The following is a 23915-nucleotide window of genomic DNA, read 5'->3' on the forward strand; positions in this document are numbered from 1 at the left end:
TATTTCTAGCACTGAAATTCTTTCTTCCTTAATTGAGAGTTCACCATGTGTTGAAGGACAACACAGCAGTGGTCTCATATATTGACCACCAGAGAGGATTATGTTTGGGCAGGTCCAACTAATTCTTCTCTGGGTGGAGGGAAGTTTTTGTCAGTGAGTGCAATTTACATTCTGGGCAACTGGAATGTGGGGGCAGACATACTATTGAGGCAGGGGCTGAGGCCCAGGGATTGGTGGCTCTAACCACAAGTGGTGGAGTCCATATGGTTGAGGTTTGGCCTAGCGAAAGTGGATATTTTTGCCTCCGAGGAGACAACATACTGCTTGCTGTGGTTCGCCTTCACTCCTCCCCCACCATTAGGGCTGGACGCCATGGTGCACATGTGGCCGAGGTCACATCTTATGGGTTCCCCTAGGTTGAAAACCAAAGAACCCTTAGAGCATTTAGACTATAGCAAGAGGGTTGTGAAGATACAAGGAGAATGAGAATTGCTGTGGTATCTGCAAATACAACATAAATTTCGAAAAAGGTGGGACAGTATGGAAAATGCTAATAAAAACAACTTTGACTTGAATTTAAACAAAAACATATAAAGACAAGGTATTGGATGCTTTACATAGTCAATTGCAAAGTTTATTTTGAAATTGATGCATGCAACATGTTCCAAAAAAGTTGGGACAGGGGCAATTTAGGACTAATAGCGAGGTGTCAAGTTGAAATAAGAAGGTAATGTGAAACAGGTGAGGCAATCATCTAATCATAGTATATAAGGAGCCTCCAAAAAAGGCCTAGTCTTTCAAGAGCAAGGCTGGGTCGAGGCTCAGCAATATGCCAACAGATGCATCAGTGAACAATCCAACACTTTGAGAACAACATCACCCAAAGACAAATTAGGATTACGATTTTGAGCACTTCACCATTTCATGGGCTTGGAAATACTTTGGTAAACCTTTGTCAGTCAACACCATTCGCCTCTACATCCACAGATGCAAGTTAAGGCTTTACTATGCAAAGCAGAAGCCATACATCAACACTGTCTAGAACTGCCACTGACTTCTCTGGGCTTGGTCTCATCTGAGATGGACAGTAGAACAGTGGAATTGTGTTTTGTGGTTAGACGAGTAAACATTTCAAATAGTTTTTGGACAAAACAGCTGTCGTGTTCTCCGGGCCAAAGAGGAAAAGGACCATCCAAGCTGTTATCAGCTTCAGGTCCAAAAGCCAGCAGCTGTCATGGTATGGGGGTGTGTCAGTGCCCATGGCATGGGTAACTTGCATATCTGTGAGGGCACCTTTAATGTGGAAAGCTATGTACACATTTTGGAGCAACATATGTTGCCATCCAGACATTGTGTTTTCCAGGGACGTCCCTGCATTTTCCAGTAGGACATTGCCAAACCACATTACAAGCATATGGTTGCAAAGCAGAGAGTGTGGGTGCTAGCATGGCCTGTGTGCAGTCCTGCAGCCAAAATAAGGCAACAAAGGCCTTGTACAGTTGCACAGCTGAAGAAATACATTATGGATGAATGGGGGAAAATTCAGCTTGCTAAATTTAATCAACTGGTGTCTTCAGCCCCCAAAGGCTTAATAAGTGTTATTAAAAGAAAAGGTGATGTTACACAGTGGTAAATAGTCGACTATCCCAAATTTTTTTGGAGTTTGTTGTCATTAGATTTGAAATAAGTGTATATTTTACACTAAAAACATTAAATAATGTGTTTTCAATGTAATACATGGTGAACTGAATTTTCAAATGACTCTTTGTTTGTTTTTTTGCATTTTCCATACTGTCCCAACTTTTTCGTAATTGGGGTTGTAGTTGTGACACTGATGTTTTAGAAAGTGGATTTTGTTCTTATTGAAGCAAATGAATTAAATTAAGTTGCCTTGTCATTCACATCCAGGAGCAGTTTAATTTTCTCAAGTCTGCTTAGGATTTAAAGATCAAACTGATCACAAATCAGCATACCTCAATACGAAAGGGCATATTCACAGCAGACTGTGAAGCCATGCCTTTGAGCTCTACTGAATAAGACACAGCACCCTGATTGTTTCTGACCTAGTCAGTGAACTCAGCAGTGGAGGAATACCAATACTCCATACAGGAAACATCTCTATTCAGTAGAAGTCTCTGTTTTAGAGATAAAAAAAAGAAGACTATGCAAAAAAAAAAAAAGGCAATTCAGTATTGAGATCTCATGTTTGGAAGGTTTTTTCCATTTTATTTTTTGCCTTGTATTTTCCCCCCTGGAGATCCATGACAAAAAGGCTCTCTTTGTAAGTCAACCTACTGTTGTTACTTTGTCAAATCTGTTTGGATGTATCCTACACTGCAGTGGCAGTCCATTTTCACACAAGTTTATTCTCTCTGTCTTTGGGCCAACATGAAATCTGTGCATTCAGAATTCACAAACTTTGCATTTATTTAGTCTATATACTAGTCCATGTATCTAGTCTATCTCCACAATTTGTCTCCTACTCATGACAATTTACAGGCCCCAACCCCTCCCCCCATCCTCCCCAATGCACACACACACACACACACACAATGTTGCTATGCAGACATGGATAACATTTGCAGCTTGAAGTTAGTGCTTAATTAAATCAAGAGGAAAACATAACAATGAAGTAGATGGGCAAATTCTCCAGCATGAGTGGCTCAAACTATGCTTTCAGCAAGGTGTTTTCTTTTTTATGGTTGGACCCCATACCATCACTCATCTGTCTGGGCGATAATTGTGTTTTTCACAAATGCTGGCATGTGAAACTGATTCATATAGTCAGTGTGGCCTTTTAGCCCTCACTCCCAGTTGGTTTTCAACTTGTAGAATGTTAACTATGGAAACTCAGAGAATAAAGAATATGGATAAAGTATACAAGGTAACCGGATGGAGTGGGATATTTAAAGCTGGTCAAACAGCCTCCTTCTGGAAACAAACCAAACAAGTGACACCAAGTGAGTACATGTAAACAAAAAAAGAAAAAAGAAAAAAAAAAGGTGGTGGCTTGGTAAATAGCATGCTTGCCTCACACCTCCAGGGTTGGGGGTTCAAGTCCTGCCTCCGCCCTTTGAGTCTGCATGTTCTCCCAGTGCTTTAGGGGTTTCCTCCAAGTACTCCGCTTTCCTTCCCCAGTCCAAAGATGTGCAGTGTGTGTGAGTGTGTGTGTGATTGTGCCCTGCGATGAGTGTTCCCTGCCTTGTACCCCGACTATCCCCAAAAAATCTTTGTTAAATATGTGTGCAACAATTTTTGGCACCCCTATGAATTCATATGAGAAAAATATATTTGAAGTATACTCCCATTGATATTTTAAAAAAATTTAGTACAAACTTCCTGTTTCACAGGGGTGTAAATATGAGGTAACACATAGGCCAAATTCCTTTAGTCATTCATAACAATGAGTAAGACCAAGGAATATAGCTATGATGTGCAGCAAAAGGTTGTTGAGCTTCACAAAATGGGAAGTAGCTATAAGAAAATAGCTCAAGCACTAAAAATGCCCATTCCCACCATCAGGGCAATAATCAAGAAGTTCCATTCAACTGGAAATGTTATGAATCAACCTGGAATTGGACATGTGTCTATCAGGCTTGGGGAGTAACGGAATGCATCTAACAGCATTACGTAATCAGGATACAAAAAACTGGTAACTGTAATCAGTTACAGTTAAAATAATTAAAAAAAAAAAAAAAACATTAAAAAAAAAAACAAGTAATCAGATTACAGGTACATTTTGTAAAAAAATGGGAATACAATCAGGATTATTTTTTTTTCCTTTAAAGTAAAAAAAATATATCTTTTGACATAACCCAGTATAGACAGCTGCTTGATTATAGTTCCAGTTCTCTCTTTCCAGTCGTGGCTCATATGAGCAACTTCCAGATACATGCGCAAATAAATTTTGCACAATTTTGGTCGATTCTAAAAGGCTTGCAGCAACTACTGGCCAAATTCTGCATCTCAAACATTAACCTACTCTCAGCGAACGCACAAAGGTGAAGTGCTGTTGTGTATGGCGTCAAACTGTTGCTTGACAATAGCAACAAATGACAGCTGTCCTGAGTCAAAACAATGCCCATGACCATTTAAAGTCATTTTTAATTTCATGTTATCACACTGCTTCGTATAACATGGCCATTCAAATTTGTAAATGATGGCAGAAAAGGCAGAAGGTACACTCGTGACATCTTATATTTTATTTTTTTTCCATGACATTGAAAAGAATGTAGGATATATGGAAAAGTACCTCATGCCCACGGTTAAATATGATGGTGGCTCTTTAATGTTTTTGGGCTGTTTTTCTGCCAGAGGACCTGGACATTTTGTTAGGATACATGGCATCATAGACTCTATTAAATATCAACAGATATTAGATGAAAACCTGGCTGCCTCTGTCAGAAACCTTAATATGGGCCTTGGATAGATATTCCAGCAGGTCAGTGATACAAATTATAACTCAAAATCAACAAAAAACTAGGTTACTAATCACAAAATCAAGGTCCTGCCATGGTCATCCCAGTCTCCTGAGTTAAAACCCATAGAAAACCTGTGGGGTGAACTGAAGAGCAGTCCACCAGTGTGGACCTCAAAATATGAAGGATCTGGAGAGATTCTCTATGGAGGAATGGTCTTAGAACCCTTGCCATGTATTCTCCAACCTCGTCAGGTATTATAGGAAAAGACTAGTGCTATTATCTTGGCAAAGGGAGGTAGCACAAAGTCTTGACTGAAAGGACAATAATTGTTGCACACCTATATAACAAATGTATTATTTATAAACTTGTTTTGTTTGCAATTGTTTGATATCCATCAAACATGAACTTGCAGACTATTGCAAGAGCCTTGCTCTTCGAGTGATCTTTGTTGGTCAGCCACACCGTGGGAGGGTAACAATGGTCTTAAATTTCCTCCATTTGTACACAATCTGTCTGACTGTGGACTGGTTGAGTCCAAACTCTTTAGAGATGGTTTTGTAACCTTTTTCAGCCTCATGAGCTTCAACAACTCTTCAAAAATCTAACTTGTTCAAGCCATGGTACACATCCACAAACATCCAGAAACTTTGCTAGATCCCTTTGGGGTATTCCAAAAAGCAAGGTTAACTTACCATCATATAAACCCTGAAGTCTAGGTTGATTAACCCAAACATTGCTTACTCTGGGGTTTCTGGTTCCAGAACACCTGTGAGGAGTTAGTTCAATCAACCTCCTTTTGGTAACTCAGAGTTAATTCACGCACTGTGAGGACATAAAGACATTGTCCATGGTTCACTGATTTCAAGAGTTACCATGGAAACCTGGGTGAGAAAAAGCTAGCCACATACATTAATGCATTATTATATATATATATATATATATATATATATATATATATATATATATATATATATATATATATATATATATATATAAGTTCCCTTTCATTATGAAGTAAAATTTAACATTGATCCTATTAGACCCATGTCGTATAAATAAATATTTACTTTTAGCCCTCCATCAGTTTCTTAACATTGTACATAGTACATTGACTAATAATATATAGACTTTATAGGTGTAATTTTATCAGGTGTAATCCTTCTGGATCCAAAGAACTTGGAGCCAAGTCAAAATGAACCACAAAAAACATTCTCCAAAAAGGTAATATTTCATAAACCGTAAACTGACTATTTGGGCCTACATTCTATAATAACTTTTCTCTAGGCTCTATATAGCCAACAAGAAGAAGGCTGAGGCCCATAAAATGGGTGGGACAACCTCCACCTTCAGTCACTCCGGATGAGGAGCTGGCCCTTAATCAAGGGCGACCCATGGTCGATGGGATTCCAGGGGGTAGTTCATCAGAGTCAGCTACCTCCCATGATATAAGTGGCCTGTTAAAATGTAGGTATAACATTAGTACTAATAAGAATTTTTTTTTTTCCAGTGATATATCCTTAAACATTCAAGATGACCATAAACACTGCCACCATTTGAAAAAGGCATTTTGAAATAACACTTTACTGTATCTGTTTCACTTGTGTATTATACATGCTTATTTTATTTTAATGCAAATTGTGTGTAAAATCTTAATTGTAGTGTGCCTATTAGATCAAATGGAGTTAAAAAAAGATGACCATAAAAAAAGCTAAAGGTGGGCAAAGTATTGTATTTGCCTAGTAATGATTATTCTGTCATTTATTGTTGAATGCTAAAGCAATAAATACAGATGTCATTTTGAATTACAGGAAATAAAGAAACACTGAACCACACTTAACTGTTCACTTTGTAGTCATTTAATTAGAAATGATTTTGGCAGATCACATCTTGTACCACCCTGCCATCTCTTTGCTTCAATGGGAGTTCCTCTTGCCATCATCATCAGTGGTTCATCATTGTTTATGGCCAGGGAACTGCAAAAAATTATGTAGGACTTATATACAATTATGTATAATTGTAAAAAATTATACTGCACGAATGGCCCTACACACCGTTGCCTTATCCAGATGCTCTGCATAACCCACCTTATGTACAGAAAACTCCCTGTGGCAAAAAAAGAAAAGAAAATGAAGGCCAATACATAAAATGTGCTCACTGTTGAGCGCTGATCCACGATGTGTCATGTTGGCGATGTGAGGTTTCAAAAGGTTTGTTAAATAAATGAATGATTCTCAGTAACTGTAAAACAGTAACACTCCTGCAAATATTCATCTGGATATGAAAAAGATTTCCTATAATCTGTGCTTCGTCATCCACTGGACATTATTCAAAAGGGCTTGCTATGGTCAGTCAGCTAGCTCTCAGAAACAAACTAATCCTGGAACATATCCTGCTCCGGGCCGCCTCCATTTTTGGAACCGAAAGTTGAGGTTATCCGTTAACTCTGAGTAAACTTACCCAGGTTAGTCGCATAATCTGCTTTCTGGAATACTCCCTCTGTTTTTGAATTCTGCCTTTACCATTTGCTTTGGATTTGTCTGCCTAGCCTGCTATAAAAAGCTTTAGCTGCGCTTGGATCCATCAACACCTACTTTATGTAACATTTTGCCACTCATGGGGATATTGGATCATTTTCATTAATAAACAAATGACCACGTATAATATTTTTGTCCCATTTGTTTAACTGGGTTCTCTTTGTCTACTTCTAGAACTTTTAGGAAAATCTGATATTTATCCAGATATATAGAAAATTCCATTCGGTCAAACATCACTGTATGTTCAAAACAGTTTAGCTTTAAAACAATAATTATTACAAAACGCTCTTGTATTTTTCCTTTGCTTGTTTTTCATCGATCTTCAATGATGCAGATGTATAAACAATTGAGTGGAACCCAGTGTGGTCTTTGGCTATTGTAGCCCATCCGCTTCAAGGTTTGACAAGTTGTGTGTTATGAGATGCTTTTCTGCTAAAGGGTGGTTATTTGAGTTAGCGTAGACTTCCAGTTAGCTCAAACCAGTCTGCCCATTCTTCTCTGACTGCTCTCAAACAAGGCAAAGGCATTTCCAGTCAGAGTCACTGTGATCACATTTTCCCCCATTATGATGCTTGGTGTGACCTGTTTATGCATTGTGCTGCTGCCACATGATTGGCTGATTGGATAATTGCAAGAATGAGAAGGTATATGGGTGTTCCTAATACACTGGTCAGTGAGTATGTTCAGTTGTGGTCAAATCTACATCCAGTCTGGAAAAAAACTGTATGCCACAAAATTAAAATGCAATATCCTTGATGAACATGATGATATTAGCAATGACATTTTCATCTGTGCAAGTCTGAAAAGGTCAGTCTGGGAAAATTTGATCCAAGATACATGATGGTGGCCCTAAAGTAGCCCCATATACAGCTCTGTATGTATGGCCGCATATTGTATGTGCAAATCGCACTTTAATAATGCTGATTTCTACTGAGGGGATTTGAACAGTCATGTTGACTAAGCGAGTGGAGATGAGATGATGAGGCTGAGCTATTTTTCTGAGCCTGGTCCATAGAGAGAGGAGAGGCGGATGGATGGGACAGAGAGAGGAAGATAGTGAGGGAGATAATGATGAGTGAGACCATAGCTCTGAAGGCCTGTCCATAGCAATACCGTTAATCTAATACAATATATCTATTTAATTTTGTGAGTCGAGGCCTGTGCAGCTGTTAATCATTTTTAACACCTCTGGTATGTCAAGGCACCGGGTTTAATTCGTACAAACGCATAGGGAAGTTGGAAGAGAGGGAGAGAATGAACCGGGTAATCAGATGTAAGTTCATGTACTGTACAGCAGTTTAGACAATTGTGCATACATACTAAACAGACATCCTGCAAAATTTACAAAAACATAACACTGAATATCAGCACAAATGAGGGAACAAAACTTTTCAATCAAGTATGACTTACATTAATTTGGCAGGGGAAAATGTCGATGAGAGAGAGAGGGAGAGCGAGAGAGAGAGAGAGATAGAGAGTGAGCTGAATTCTTCTACTCTTAATTTTACTGATATTAGGTGAGAACAAGTCCACACTGTCAAGTGGAAGATTTTCCCAGCTATAAAAGCACAATGTCCCCAGGAACATTTATAATGAATTATGTTTTGTGCATTCCTTCCTTCCTTTCTTAATGTTTATAATTAGGCTCCTTGGAAAATGTGCTGTCTTTATTTGACTTTTAAAGTTAAAGCTGCATTATCGAACTTTTTTTGGTTAAAAACTAACAAAAATCAATTATTGAGCAAGTACATTAACAAGTCTCCTTACCTTACCCAGATTCATAATGGTAAGCTTGAAAATTATTCATAATTTGAGCTGTCAGGTCGGGAATGATGTTGTTCGGGTGATGTTGTTCATTTTGCGGGAATGATGTTGTTCGTCTTTGTGTGGTTACGTTACGTTCGTAAACAGAAAGAAGAAGCTACTATATTGGGTGTGGGGGCTGAGAATGGTGGAGTGTTTGTAGCTTGTTCTTACAACAGGTGCTTAGTATTTAAACTTGTCATCTAGATGGCTGCTTTAATCTGGATAGTTCTAAATGGAAATCATTGTTGACATCTGGGAAATCACCTAAAACCAAGAAGCCTAGAACTGCGGAGAGCCTGCAGTCAAAAAGGGAAAGTGACAGAGCCCATGCTAAAACAAGAATAAATATCAGCATGGCTATTGAGAGGTGTCAACAACTCAGAGATCTGAAGGGATTGAAGACCAACGCTTCTGTTGAAGATAAGACATTTTAGTGTCTCAATAGGTAGCTAGCTAACATTAGCATACTTGTTCGCTTGATTCAGCTAGGTATCAAGATTCCCATGTTGATGTTTTTTTGTTTGTTCACCTCTACTGCAAAAAAACTGTATCTGCCTTCACCTCCATTGTCAAGTATTGAAGCTTATATGCAATCCATACGAATACCTCAAATCATCAGATTAAACCGTGTAGAGAAGCAGTGCCGAAGCATATCCCAAGTAAAAAATAACTCTGCAAGTAACTTTAAGTTTCAATCAGAGATGCTGCTAGAGAGGCAAAAGTTCAGTACTGCAGCTTTAATATAAATGAGCCTACTTTAGGCTACACTACATCATTGTGTTTTGATTAAGAACATCTAGGTGTCAGATTTATTAAATGAAGGAAAAAGACGTGAATTTTGTCAAATTTGTATGAACAATTTACATCTTAATTTTTTACATTTAAATTTGCACACAGAACAGATTCCCTGGACAGAAAATTCCCAGGGTTGAATGAACACCTACAATTAGTGTGAAACGTAACATCACACAAATGAGCATATTATGAGAGGTTTTTTTTTTTTTTTTTAAAAAAACATGAGTTCATTCAGCATTGTATATGCTAATTCACATTACTGTATACCACAGCACTGTTGAATTCTTGAATCTAATTGGTTTTTGAATCTAATTAATTTTCTATAAAATCAGATCTTACATTAGTAATTCAAATTTATGTTAATCCCCTTATTCTAATAGGTCATCATGTCTGTAATTCACAGGCACTTGTATGGCGGATGCTCTACATAATCTAAGACTGATAATAAATATGGTGTTTAACAAAGAAATGCATATAATCCTTGATATGGTGAGGTTTTCTGTTTATGTAATTACCAATTTTGAAAGGAATCTTCAGTATCAGCACCTTGTAATAGTACAGTAAGTGTTCATAACAGAGGGGATGACAACCTGCTTTTTTTGTGATTGTTGCAGCCAAAAATGCTTGATTAACTTTTTTTTTGCTTTTTTCTAAATCCATGATGCATTTTTTTTTTTTTTTTTTTTTTTTGCACAGTTGCAAAGATTTTTGGCCTCTTTTTTTTATTATTAATTTTTTTTTTTTTTTTACAACATTAAAAATAACTCTAAATGGATAAAAGTATGATGTCATTAATTAATAAATAAAACACTGTAATCATTGTCAAATGATTGTGATATAAAAGGAATAAATGTATACTTTCTGCTGTCTATGAATTAAAGTAGCTTATAGGCTGAATGCTTGGCACCACAGTGACTTATATTTGTCTGATCCATTTCTAATTCAATTTTAATTCAATCCTGTGATGTGCACATTTACCAGTTCCAGTACTGAGTGAAATGTTTATTACGTGAAATAGTGTAAAGTCACAAGGAGGATTATTCCCCCTGTTTCACTCTGCCTTTTCACTGAGCAGGACTGGACTATAAACACACTAATTACATTTTTAAAACCCACTAAAAAAAGCTTTCTGTTAAATTAACACCTACAGGGTTTAACTTCCTTTACAACTTTGAACCATAAGGATTAGTATCCACTAACTCTATAGAATGCAAAATGCAAAAAACCATGCAAAATAAATATGCCAAAGTTGTGTTATGAGAAAGGGAAGTAGAAGGCTTAATTAAAATCTGTGAGAGCTCATTTAATACTGCTGGTTCAATTAACTAAGTGTTAATTCAGCATTAGTGCTCTAAATCTAATTACTTTACAATGTCAAACTCTCCCTGACACATGATCCTTATGTAATCTGTAAAAGTAAGAAACCAAAAAATGTGTGTTTATAACAGCAAAAAAGCCAAGTGCTTAATGATCACTAGTTGTTATATAATTCTAGCTGGACACAATCAATGGGTGGCACCAATGTTTCATTTCAAATTCTTGCTGAGCACAACTTCATTCTTTTGGATAGACCCTTCTGCAGAACTATTCTATGAGCTGCGAAGACAACTCTGCGAAGCACTGCTAACAACTTTAACGGGTGACTGAGATGTTGAAAAATTCATATGACTTGCTCAGCTCACAGTTAATGTTGCTAGCTAGTATTGTTTGTGGTTGAGATTTTTAAGTTGCAGCGGAAAGGTCTCTGTTTCAACCTGTGTTATTATTTGGGCTTTCACCAAAAAAAAAGTGGAAGGTAAATTTGTCAGGTACTTTATTTGCCTACCATTTTGTGCACATTTCTGTGTGGGCATTCTGTGCAGATAAAATATTTTATTTCTGCAAGGAAGCATCATAATACGTCCACAATATAGACACATACAGCTTAAAGGTAAAGATAGAGCTGCATGTAGTGTTTCGTCCTCACAGCTCCAGGGTTCCTGAGTTCATGTGGAGTTTTCCTTGCCTCCATGTGGTTTTCATCCGGGTTCTCCCTTTTCAAAAACCTCCCCAAAACATACCAGTAGGTGGATTGGCTAAGATAAATTGCCCAAGTGGTGTGAATGAATGTGCGATTGTGTGTATGCATAATGCATTTGATGATCTGGTGTCCGATCCAGGATATATTCCTGCCTCGTTCCCAGGTTTTCCCAGGGTAGACTCTCGGTCAGAATCGGAATAAAGAACTTACTGAAGATAAACGATTTAATGACACTGCTTCCATCCTGATTAAAATTCAAATACATACTTCAATAGAACGTGATGAATCCTAGAGTGATGGGTACAAAAATATTCGCCCCCTCCCGCTTGATTGTAATTCGTGTAGAAACAAAAAATAGTCACAGAAACAGTTTCAGTGCGCCTTGGTGTCGATTTCAAAGCGCGGCTCGGTTTGGAAAGCGTCCGTCCAATCTGGCAACCCCGCTCCTCCTCTTCCTCCTCTTCCTCCTCCTCCTTCTTCTCTTTATTTGATGAAAGCTTTCAACTCAGAGCGCTTGCACTTTTCGCGACGACGCGATTGACGCTGCGTTCCCTGGAACTTGGGAGAATAGTTCATTGCTAACTACCAAGAGAAAAAAGAAGGACTGAACACGGAGTGCACGGAGAGAGAAATACAGAATAGTGTTTTCAGCGATGCGGAGAAGGAACGGATTCGCTCTGCTTTGGCACGGGCTTTCCTGCGCCCTATTTTTGCTCTGTATCGGGATGCTGGTCGAGGCGGACATAAGTTGCCGGTTTTGTCAGCCGGTGGGAAAGTGGCGCCCGAGGCAGCTTCAGCTCAACATGGACGCTCCGATTACTGCAACAGGCGAAGTTTTAGGACGCGGACAGGTTTTCAACGTTGAGCACGACTGCACAACTGAGCCCGAGGCTGAATCTCTGGGTTTCTCAAGGCGCAGACGGAATACTCGCGCGCAAGAGCCACTGGTGACAGCGCGCGGTATCCGGAAGTCCAGTTTAACCCGCAACGAAGCGCCGGACGAACCCTACACACACAGCGCGCGCCGTGGTGCGATCCTTCCAGCGCGTAAGAAACAACGCGCGCGCAGAATGCGCAGGGACGCACCAGGATCCCGGGATGATCCTAAATCCCGACTTCAACTCACCAGCTCCACGTTCGCTCTGAGCGGAGACTCGGCTCACAACCAAGCCATGGTGCACTGGTCCGGCCAGAACAGCAGCGTGAGTCTTATAGCCTAACTTACTTATCCCAGAAGCATTAGTTTGTTGACCAACAACATCTTTTTATGCAATAAAAGAGGTTCAAGTTGTTGCTCTCCAGAGAAACGTGCGCGACGCATGAACCTGCGCGCGCCCTGTGCGCAATCTGATATATCGTTTCTGCATCGCGGTGCTGGACTTTGTGATACCAATCACAATTAGACGTTTTTATATGGTGCAATGAGCATCCTGAATTTGCCTGACACATTGTAATTCATTTTTGTTTTGCAGGTTAAATCAGTGCAGTCTCAAATCAAGTCAAGTTAGGAGTTTACTGTTCATTTGTTGCAGTCTGTCATTCCATGATGGCCTAATATTTTGGCCATATGCAGCTTAAATGGCTTGCTGATATCCTGTTGAAAATTGTCTCATAAACAATTGAAAAGGATCCAGCCAAGCAAGAGGTTTTTTTTTTAAATGATTAAATTCCATGTTATTAAAGTTGTTAGAAAAGGTATCACCTCTAAACCACATAAACCACAACCTTAACCTTTATAAGTTTTCATTCAGTGCTTGCTCTGATTCCATTTGTTTTTGTTGTTGTTTCATTTGATATTGATGATACTGATCATAGCTCGGAGTATTGGTTGAAACCCAATATAAATCAGAGACTGCTATCTTTTTTTAGTCAACTTTATGTAAGCTTCTTCTGCCAAATTATGCAGGATTCATGTTTGGCTTTAAGGCAAATAATCTGTAGAGTGTAAGTCAACATCACACAGCAGAGAAATATGAATAATGGAAAACACGGTGACTTTGAACCTATATCAATACAATGTTTCTGGCTAGTATTGGGCTTGTTCCTGAAATTCAGCCTTATTTTATGTGAAATGAGTGAAGTGATTTTTTCACAATATTGCATGTAACCATGGTGGTCCTGTGTTTGTGTGGGATTTTAGGTGATGTGTGCGTGTTTTTTGATCAGACCACATTTTGTCTTAGTCGGACATGATATTTAACATTCATGTCAGTCCTGTTTCATACTCGATTGTACATTTTTGGACACTGATTTTATAATAACATCACATACTAATAATAACATACTTAAAACTCGAATAATGTTATTTTGAGAGATGCTTCCACACAAACTTTGATCCATTTGCTGAATTTATGCACTTTGCACTAGAGCTGCAACATCTAATCGATAAAAATTTATGATAATCGAGTATGAAAATCATTGTCAACGAATCTCATTATCAATTAGTTGGTCTGTGCGCGGCACGGGGGAGATTTACTCACTACACTACTTCTGTTCCGAAAACACGCATCAGAGAGTATATACTAAAGTTGTGTCCCAAATGACGTACTATACACTTGCACTTTGTACTCTACTGTCTAGTGTATGAATTTTAGAAAGGTAATATCATCTCAAATGGAACACGAGCGTGTATAAGCTGTTGTTATGAGAGTTTTTTTTTAAATATGAGTTCATTCAGCATTGCATATGCTAATTCACATTAGTGTATACCACAGCACAGTTGAATTCTTGAATTTAATTAGTTTTGAATCTAATTCATTTTCTATAACAGCAGATCTTACATTAGTAATTAAAATGTATGTAAGTATAAGCTGTTTCCCAGTCAGTGGCACATGACATTATACGCATGTAATGTGATGCCGCTGGATTTAGCAGATACCCAGAGTCACCCAGAAACTTTCTTCAGTTTACTGTTTGTCAACTTTACCTTTTATTCCCATGACCTCAGTCACCATCAGACGGAGGCGTAATTGTCAAGTGACCGAGGAAGAAAGTGTGCAACCCAAGTCCTCTAAGGCAGGGCTGGATTTTTGATTAAATACCGCAGAAAAGTATGTAACCTGTAAACTTTACAAAATGGAGCTTGTGTAGCAGGGAAGCACGACAGTGATGCACGAGCACAAACTTATATTTATATCCACAATGCTCCACTGTGTGCAAGGGGTTGGGGAAACTGGTGCAAGTTGCTTAAAATATTTAGTTTAATTCTAGTTTATTGTCATTATATGCTGTATCTGCATGCTTGTAGTGTAACTTTTGTCGTTTATTATAATGGAAGTGATATGTTAGTAATGAGGCCGTGTTGCTCCTCACTCACAGTGTAGATGCGGTGATGCAAAGTGGGCGCGCAAGTAAGTTCTGTAATGTCTAATTAAAACACTATGAACAAAAGTTAGCACAAGAAAAACAATTTGTCTAAAGGCAGTGAGTAACAGAAACCACAAGGTGCAGTGAAAGGGAGTTTTTATTATTAATTTAGGACTGTAGTTTAATTCAGTGCTTTTTGTTAATAAAATGAATAAATACTATTATATAATGTAAACTAATAATCATGCATTGTTTTTTATGGATGCACAAAAAGCACCGAATTAAACTACAGTCCTAAATTAATATATATTCTTGTTTGTGTCTGTGTGTATTGGGTTCTTTTCAGTCTTATATAATTGGACAAACAGTGATGTAAAGTTTTAGTCTGAAGTTTATATTTGTAACACTCAGTTTGTGGATTTTATTTTAAATACATGAAAAAAATGCCCCCATCCCCCCGATTAATCGATTAGTCAAAGAAAATAACGATGGGTTTTGACCAGACCTATCACCTCCCCTTCTTCTACAAGAGTAGAAATCTGTCTTTTATGGCTCTCCCAAGCCTGAGCGTCTTTGTTATATGCCTTAATTGAATTTCCCCACTTTTGCAGTGTGAATAGCAAGAATCAATACATGAACTTTTGGGGTTTTTTTTTTCTCCTGTAAGTGTGTGAGACCTAGATGAGAAGCTTAGAATGGATTGAATAAAAAAGGCATGTGTTAAAATTGTCTTATTGCACAGGATAATGCAGTGCAAAAAAAAACTATTCGTTATTGTGTGAATGCAAAACAAAAGGGGAGGCTTTTAATGGCTGCATCACACACAAATGTAAATAGGTATTAATGGAGGTATAAAGCTGTGGAGTGTTTACACAGACACTGTGAAGGTTTATATACTAATGTGGAAAGAAAGGGGGTGTGGGTATGGGTGTGAGTGTGTGTGGATGCTTATGGAGGGGTAGGACATCTGCTTTCTCACCACAGTCTAGCCACCATTCTTACACTCACACACTGCACACACAAACACACACACACACACACATACACACAGACACAGACACACTTCCACTGAGACAGATGGACCACACTCCTGAAGATGCCCAGAATCTTGTTTCTCTCCACAGTTTCTACATCCAGCAGGGCTTGTTGATAAAAAAAAAAAAAAAAAAATCAAAAACAATTAATGTAAGACAGTTCTTGTAATGATTATAGATTGCTGCCATCATCTTGAAGCGCTTAAAGGATGTGATGATGAGCCAAAGTGATTTAGTGCCAGGATTTAGAGCTTCTCTACTGTAACAGCTAAAGCGTTCTCATCCATAACCAACATTAATTAAAAAATGAACAATGTGATGCATGTGGGATGAATACTAGTGATTATGATAGTACTTAGTGTTAAGTGATATGATTATATATATGTATTGTGATAAAATATGAAACAGTATACTTTTCTAAAATCAGTTATTATGATATCTTTTTATAATAAAAAAACAAAACAAAACTATAAACTGACTGGAAGGAGCGGATTTAAACTTAAACTTTTGTACTTAAGCTTTAAAGATTTTCAAATGTTTTCTCTTTTTCAGTATTTTTTAAATTTTAAAACAAGTAATTAAAAATATAACATTTCAGTAACATTTTCTCTTTAAAAAATAAAATAAAAATCCACAAACTGAGTGTTTCAAATATAAACTTCATACTAAAGCTTTATATTGACATAACTGTTTGACCAATATATTATAAGTATTTATTATAAGTATTTATGCATTATTTTTTATGTATGAACAAAAAAGCACTGATAATTAAACTACAGTCCTAAATTAATATAATAAAATCTCACTTTCAGTGCACCTTACAGTTTCTGTTACTCACTGCCTTTAGGCATATTGTTTTACTTATGTTTACTTTGATCATACTGTTTTAATTTTACATTACAGATCTTACTTGTGCTACACTGTTTATCATCGTGTCTGCATTGTGAATGAGGTACAACGCGGCCTTGTTACAGATAGATCGCTCCTTTTATAATAAATGAGAGAATGCACACTGCATCGCGCATATACAGCATATAATGACAATAAACTTGAATTAAACTAAACTTTTTAAGCAACTCGCAACAATTTCCCCAAGCCCTTGCACAGTGGAGCATTTTGGATATAAACATATAATTTTGTGCTTGTGCATCACTGTCATGTGTCCGTGCTACACAAACTCCGCTTTGTAAAGTTTGATGATCTTCTCAGCATTTAATTTAAAATGCTCCCTTGCATTACAGGACTTCTAGGCTCTGTCTGATTGTGACTGAGGTCATGTTGAGCATAAAAGGTATTGCTGACATAAACAGTAAACTGAAGGTAGCCATTGTTATTGACTCTGGGTATTTTGCTAAAGCTAGCGGCATCACATTTCGTGTGCATGATGACTGGTGCCATCGACTGGGAAACGGCTTATACTTCCGGTTAGTAACAAAACGTTAGTGTTCCATTTGAGATGGTACTACACTTCTAAAATTCATATACTAGATAGTAGAGTGCATAGTGTAAGTATATAGTACATAATTTGGGACACAATTTTAGTATTTACTAACTTTTTAGTATATATCTACAATGCATGTTTTTGGAACAGAAGTAAGGACATGAGTAAATGTAGCCTGTGCTATGCGCAGATTAACGATAATGAGATTTGTTGAAAACAATTTTTATAATTGTTATAATTTTTATCAATTAGTTATTGCAGCTCTAGTGATATGATATTTTTTATCATATTGCCCACAACTGATATCAATAAGCATAATCTTTACCATAAGGTATCAGTGGTTTTATGATTATTTTCTTACTTGGGATAACAAGTATCTGATTAAATTGTAATTGTGTTTTCTTAAAATTGTGAAATATTTATTCACGAATATGTCTTCAGGTATCACAATATTTTTATCATATTGTTCAACCCTCAATGGATGGACACTAGAACAAGCCTTAGCTTCCAAGCTTTAATCAATTCAGATTTTTTCCTCTGTTAAATTTTGACATGTTTTATGTTTGTAATTGACTAGATGTTTATACTTGAAAGTGGCTCTTATTCTTTAAAGTGTATACAAACGAGTGCAGATTTAAGTGCAAAGTGTTGAATCAGCTTCAACTGCATGGAAACTAGCTCTCGCCCACTAGTCCTGTATTTACATTGCATGTGATGCCCCAATTCATGCTCATATACATCTAATTTACATAAAATACACCCTAATTCCTGCATGAGTGAACCAATGGTGAGCCAATAAAAGGAAAGCATTCAGTAGGCAATCAAAATCCTTGAGTGAAGTGCTTTGTTTGAGGTTGCTGGGGGGGTAGAAAAAAGCAGCTCTTGTGTTATCAAGAGCGGAATGGTGTCTTCCAGTGGTATTTATGTGAACTATTTATAGCTAGGTTTTTATCCATTTTCGAACTTGAACACATCAGATGTAATAAAACCTTTAGTTATAAAGATAGATGAGCGATGCTTCCATCCTGATAATCAATAAAGAAATCCTTAAGTCATATAAACACAGTGCTGAAAGAATTGAATCAACAACTAAAAAGCAAAGCAAAAATGAATAAAATCATATTTGACAGGTTTTGCTGCTGACATGAAATTATATAATCTCACAAAATGTGTGATGTGTACATGAATGCACCTGTTATCTGTTACTAGTTAAATGAAGGACTAATATTGGCCGTAGGCATGCATGAAAGGACACAGGGATTCAAATGCATTAAAGAAAAGCAGAAGAATTTCATAATTTCAGTGGCAAAATAAATGAACAATCATCACAAGCTTGAACTGCATTGGAGATTGCCTAACCTCTCATCAACGGCTCAGGATCAAGCCGAGAAGGCAAAAAATGGCCAGATGCACAGCTTTGCTTGCACAAGAGCTGTGTGGGTGCAAGAAAGAAACCACCAGCGATATGAATATAAACAATAAAGTGTCGTAGAAAGCACAGACATGTACATCTGAGTGTTCTTAAGACTTCATTGATTTACTATTTACTCGTATCTCTGTTTAGATTGAATTCATTTTAAATGGGAAATGGGTTGATATCACAATTACTGAGATGTCTTAATGATTTTTAGCTCTGTCCAAATATGTTTTATAGACTACATTGTAAAATTACCCTTTGAAATAAGCACCAGTTTAATAATAATGATGATGATGATGATCATGATAATAATAATAATAATAATAATAATAATAGACAACTTTATTTACTGAAATAAAATGATGAAATGTAATGTAATAGAATGCACAGGATAAAATGGAAGGTGCAGTGAAAATATAAGTGCAAAAATAAGCAAAAAGTGAATGTGAAAATGATGAAAGAAAAATAAAATTAATGAAATGCTTTCACTTAAATGCCAAAAAAAATATAAAATAATGCTAAACAGTTAGAACTTTAGAACATCTATATTGGCATTCCAAATTAAAATTATACTAGAGATACACCGATCAGCCATAACCACTTGGCACCTATCAAGTGGTGGGATATAGTAGGCAGTTGATGTGTTGGAAGCAGGAAAAATGGGCAAGCATAAGCATCCTAGTGACTTTAAGAAGGGCCAAATTGTGATGGCTAGATGACTGGGTCAGAGCATTTCCAAAATGGCAGGTTTTCTGAGGTGTTCTCGGTATGTAGTGGTTAGTACTTACCAAAAATAGTCCAAGGAGGGACAACTGGTGAACAGGCAACAGGTCCATGGGTGCCCAAGGCTCACTGTTACCCATGGGGAGTGAAGGCTAGCTCGTCAGATCTGATCCTACAGAAGAGGAACTTTAGCACAAATTGCGAAAAAGTTAATGCTGGCTATGATAGAAAGGTGTCAGAACTCACAGTGCATCACAGTTTGCTGTGTATGGGGCTGCATAACCGCAGACCTTTCAGAGTGCCCACACTGACCCCTGCCCACTGCCGAAAGTGCCTACAATGGGCACGTGAGCATCAGAACTGGATCATAGAGCAGTGGAAGAAGTTGGCCTGGTCCAATGAATAATATTTTCTTTCACTTCATGTGGACAGCTGGGTACATGTGTGTTGCTTACCTGTGGAAGAGAGGGCACCAGGATTCACTATGGGAAGAAGGCAAGCCGGTGGAGGCACTGTGATGCTCTGGGCAAAGTTCTGCTGGGAAATTCTGCCACACAATATTAGGCAGGTGTTTTTTAATGCAATGGCTGATCAGTGTATATTGGCATGCTAATAAAGATTTTTGGGCTTTCTGTTTTAGTATGGAGACACTCCATTAAGCACTCTTTTTAATTGTCTCTTTCATATGTCATGTTTCATGGATGGAATGTGAAATTTTGACAAAAGCCAGAAAGCTTTGAATGATGAAGTCTTGAAGCCCTTCATTATCTGGATTGTAATAGTCTCTCAGTTTTATATCACTTTGTCTGAAAAGGTTTGCTATATAAATAAATATTTATTTCTGATTATGAGATGGAAAATACAGCTGTGAGCTCAGTGTGTGAAAGTGCCATGTACACACAATTCATATGCATGTAGTGCTGTTTTTAAGTTTGGCACACTTCCAAAATGGCTGTCTGTTATGATCAAATGCAGGTGTAATGTTTAGGGATGTATAGATGCCATTTTTCCCAGTATGACTACACAGTTTTTTATACTCATCGATACTGTTACTAAAACTGAAACGAGTAATCTAATATTAAGCAATCACGGGTGTCATGGAACATATTGTAGGAGAAGAATGTTGACACAAATTTTGAGTTTAAATGAGACTCTTGCAGAAGTTCACGCGAGAGTAGCGCTTTGGTGTGAGTGTGTGAGGGGAAGATAAACAGCGGGGAAGCACATGTGTGATCCAGTAAAATGGGTTTTATACGCCTGCATTGTGTCCTGTATTGACTGAGGTTCACAGCCAACCGGCCAGCCTAGGACCCACAAAATCATGCTTGGTAAGATGGGTCAGTGGATCAACGCTGAACTCGCGCACTACCGCAGTATGCGGATAGCAATTTAAATTATTATTTTGATCTGTTTATGTTGTTGTGCCGCTAGCAGTGAACTCCTAGTGCTGAGTTTTGTGTTTTTGATGTTATGGCATTTAAACATTATAATTAATAAAGAATGTGGGGGTGAGGGACCAGACTGTGGTCTTTAAAAATGAGTGCCGTGAATTGCACCTTGACTCACGAGAAAACTATAGATGCTAGAGAGTGAGAGGAAAGAAGTATGTGTGTGTGTGTGTGTGTGTGTGTGTGTGTGTGTGTGTGTGTGTGTGTGTGTCTCAGTGCTTAGTGCTCGCATAACTGAAGTGCTCTCACACATGACAGTGTCTCTGCACTCTCACTTCAGTACTCCATGCTTGCAAATACCTTTGTGTGAAATTAATATAATCATTCTCACATTTATAATGATCATAGTGATCATATAAGACCATAATGCTTTGTGTGCTTAGGTTGGCTTATATTTTTCTTACTATAAAAATACTACTTAAAATTCCGTAAGATGCTTTATCACGTTACTTGTAATGTAGGAAGGTGCTGTAGGTGTTTTGAAATTTTAGCAGAGAAGTTTGCAGTCTGTCTTGCAAACCTTACCTTGCATTCTGCCTTGATTGATATCATTAACCTTGAAATACACCCAGGTTGCTGTCATTTTGTGCACATCAGTGTACACTAGACATATATCACAGTTTTTCACATAGTTCGGGATGTCGGTATTGGAGCATTTTTACGAGCAGGGTATTCAGACCAACACCATTATTGGTATCAATGCATCCCTAGTAATGTTGCTACTTTTTAGAAGTCCATAATAAGAGTATTGTATTATGAGCATTCTGTCATCGTTTTTGAGTGAATAATTAAGCAAGCAAGAGTTGATTCTTTTTTCTGGTGGTTCTTTAGACAATTAATAACAAACCAATCACATAAAGTTCCCGTTAACCTTGCAAAATGCACCACGAACACCAGTTGTCACACACAAGAGACCAGCTTGCGTTGCCGTCACAGCATGCTAAAATCTATTTTTGGCTCCTTTTTTGCATGTAAAGTGTTAGGAGTGCTACATTTGCAGGAATAACGAGAGAGAATAGGTCTGATCTTGCAAAGCTCAGTCTCCAGCTTTCATCCTTCTTCTTGAAAATGTGCCTAATTGGATGGCTTGTAAGATGCAGTAGTCTAGAGTCAGCACAGCTCCAAATGTTCAAACTAGCATGCAACAGCAAGGTGTTTGCATAGTGCAAAATAGTCATAACGAATTATCATGTTCATGCTAGTACCATTTTCTTTTATATATGAAGACCTAGTATGCTTGCTTATGTCGGCTTCACATTTTAAGTACTTGTGCAGTGCAACCACACATAGTGTGAAAGATTTTTAAACTTAATAGTAGAAAGTTTTCATGGTAAGTGTATGGAATAAACCTGCTCAACCTGTAAGCCCTTCCTGGATAGTATGTTGTGTGTGTGTGTGTGTGTTTTTTTTTATTTTTAATTTTTTTATTTTTTTAACACAAAATACAGTTTTTAAACGATAATATTACTTATTGAAACAAAAAAGTTATCCAATACCAACTGAGCCTGTGTGAATCTGTATTTGCCCTCATAGTTACTAATTACCCCATAATTCCCCAAATCTATGAAACTGCTTTCAAACTAGGGTTTTGCTGGACAAGACTCAACCAGGCCTGTTTCCTGCCAATCCTGTTTTATCAAATCAGCACTTGTGTAGAATATGGTAGATGGTGCACTTATATAACGCTTTTATCCAAAGCGCTTTACACTGTGTCTCATTCACCCATTCATACACACACTCACACACAAGTGGTAGCAGAGCTGCCATGCAAGGCGCTAACTTGCCATCGGGAGCAACTTGGGGTTCAGTGTCTTGCCCAAGGACACTTCGGCATGTGGAGTCATGCGGGCCAGCAATTGAACCGCCAACCCTACGATTAGTGGACAACCGACTCTACCACCTGAGACACAGCCGACCCATATAGCCGCTCCATATTCAATAGCATGAATTTGGTTAAAATGTCTTGCCCAGTAACACACTATGCCAAAATTGAAAGAAATTCCAGAAATGATGAAGTTGATTGAAATACATCAGTCTGGGAAGTGTTACAAAGCTATTTCAAAGACTCTGGGACTCTAAATAACCACAGTGAGAGCCATTATCTCCAAATGGAAAAATGTGGCACAGTAGTGAACCTTCCCAGAAGTGGCTGACCTTAAAAATTCCTCCAAGTGCTCAGGAACTACTCATCCAGGAAGTCACAAAGGAGCCAAGGACAACATCAATGGACCTTTAAAAGGCTTGTATCAATGAAGGTCACAGTTCCTGACTCCACTATCAGAAAGCCACTGGACAAAAATGGCATCCATGGAAGAGTGACTAGGTGAAAACCACTGCTAACCCTGAAGAACCTTTAAGGCTCGTTGAATTTTGCAAAAACACTTATTGTTGATCCTCAAACCTTTTGGGAGAATGTTCTGTGGACTGATGACTCGAAAGTGGAACTGGTTGGAAGACTGGGGTCCTGTTACATCTCGCTTAAACCAAACATAAAATTCCACAAAAAGAACGTCATATGGTCAAACATAGTGGTGGAAGTGTGTGTTGTAGGCTGCTTTGCTGCTTCAGGGCCTGGGAAACTTGCAATAATTGAGGGAAACATGAATTCTGCTCTCTACCAGAAAATCCTGAAAGAGAATGTCTGATTTTTAGTCCATAAATTGAATCTCAAGTGCAACTGGATAATGCCGCAAGACAGTGATTCAAAACATAGGAGTAAGTCCTAGTCCTAGGCTTAAGTGAAAGACTGATCTCCAGTTATTGGAAGCGTTTGGTTGTAGTTAATGCTGCTAAAGGTGGCACAAACATATTTTCACTTTAAGGGGGCAATTAGGTTTTTACATTGGTGTTGGATAACTTCTTTTTGTGTGTGTTTACTCAGGTTGCCTTTGTTTTATGTTGTATTTCGTTTGAAGATCTAATCCTATTTAGTACGAGATGTACACAAAAACAAAAGTTATTAGGATGGGG

At 37.8% G+C, this 23915-nt stretch overlaps 1 protein-coding gene across 2 annotated transcripts in view; it reads left to right on the forward strand.

The window, feature by feature from the left end:
- Window positions 1-11388: 11388 nt before the first annotated feature.
- The window catches only part of LOC108258286 (VPS10 domain-containing receptor SorCS1), a 243204-nt gene continuing 230677 nt past the window's right edge, over window positions 11389-23915 (forward strand). For both annotated transcript variants that reach the window (XR_006981095.2, XM_017456818.3), the window contains exon 1: window positions 11389-12778. Coding sequence is in view for 1 of the 2 variants with exons in the window: in XM_017456818.3 (XP_017312307.1) it covers window positions 12230-12778 (549 nt within the window). In the remaining variant the exon portion in view is untranslated. The remainder of the gene's footprint in view (window positions 12779-23915) is intronic.

The sequence above is a fragment of the Ictalurus punctatus genome, chromosome 26, assembly GCF_001660625.3.
Source record: "Ictalurus punctatus breed USDA103 chromosome 26, Coco_2.0, whole genome shotgun sequence".
Taxonomy (NCBI): Eukaryota; Metazoa; Chordata; class Actinopteri; order Siluriformes; family Ictaluridae; genus Ictalurus; species Ictalurus punctatus.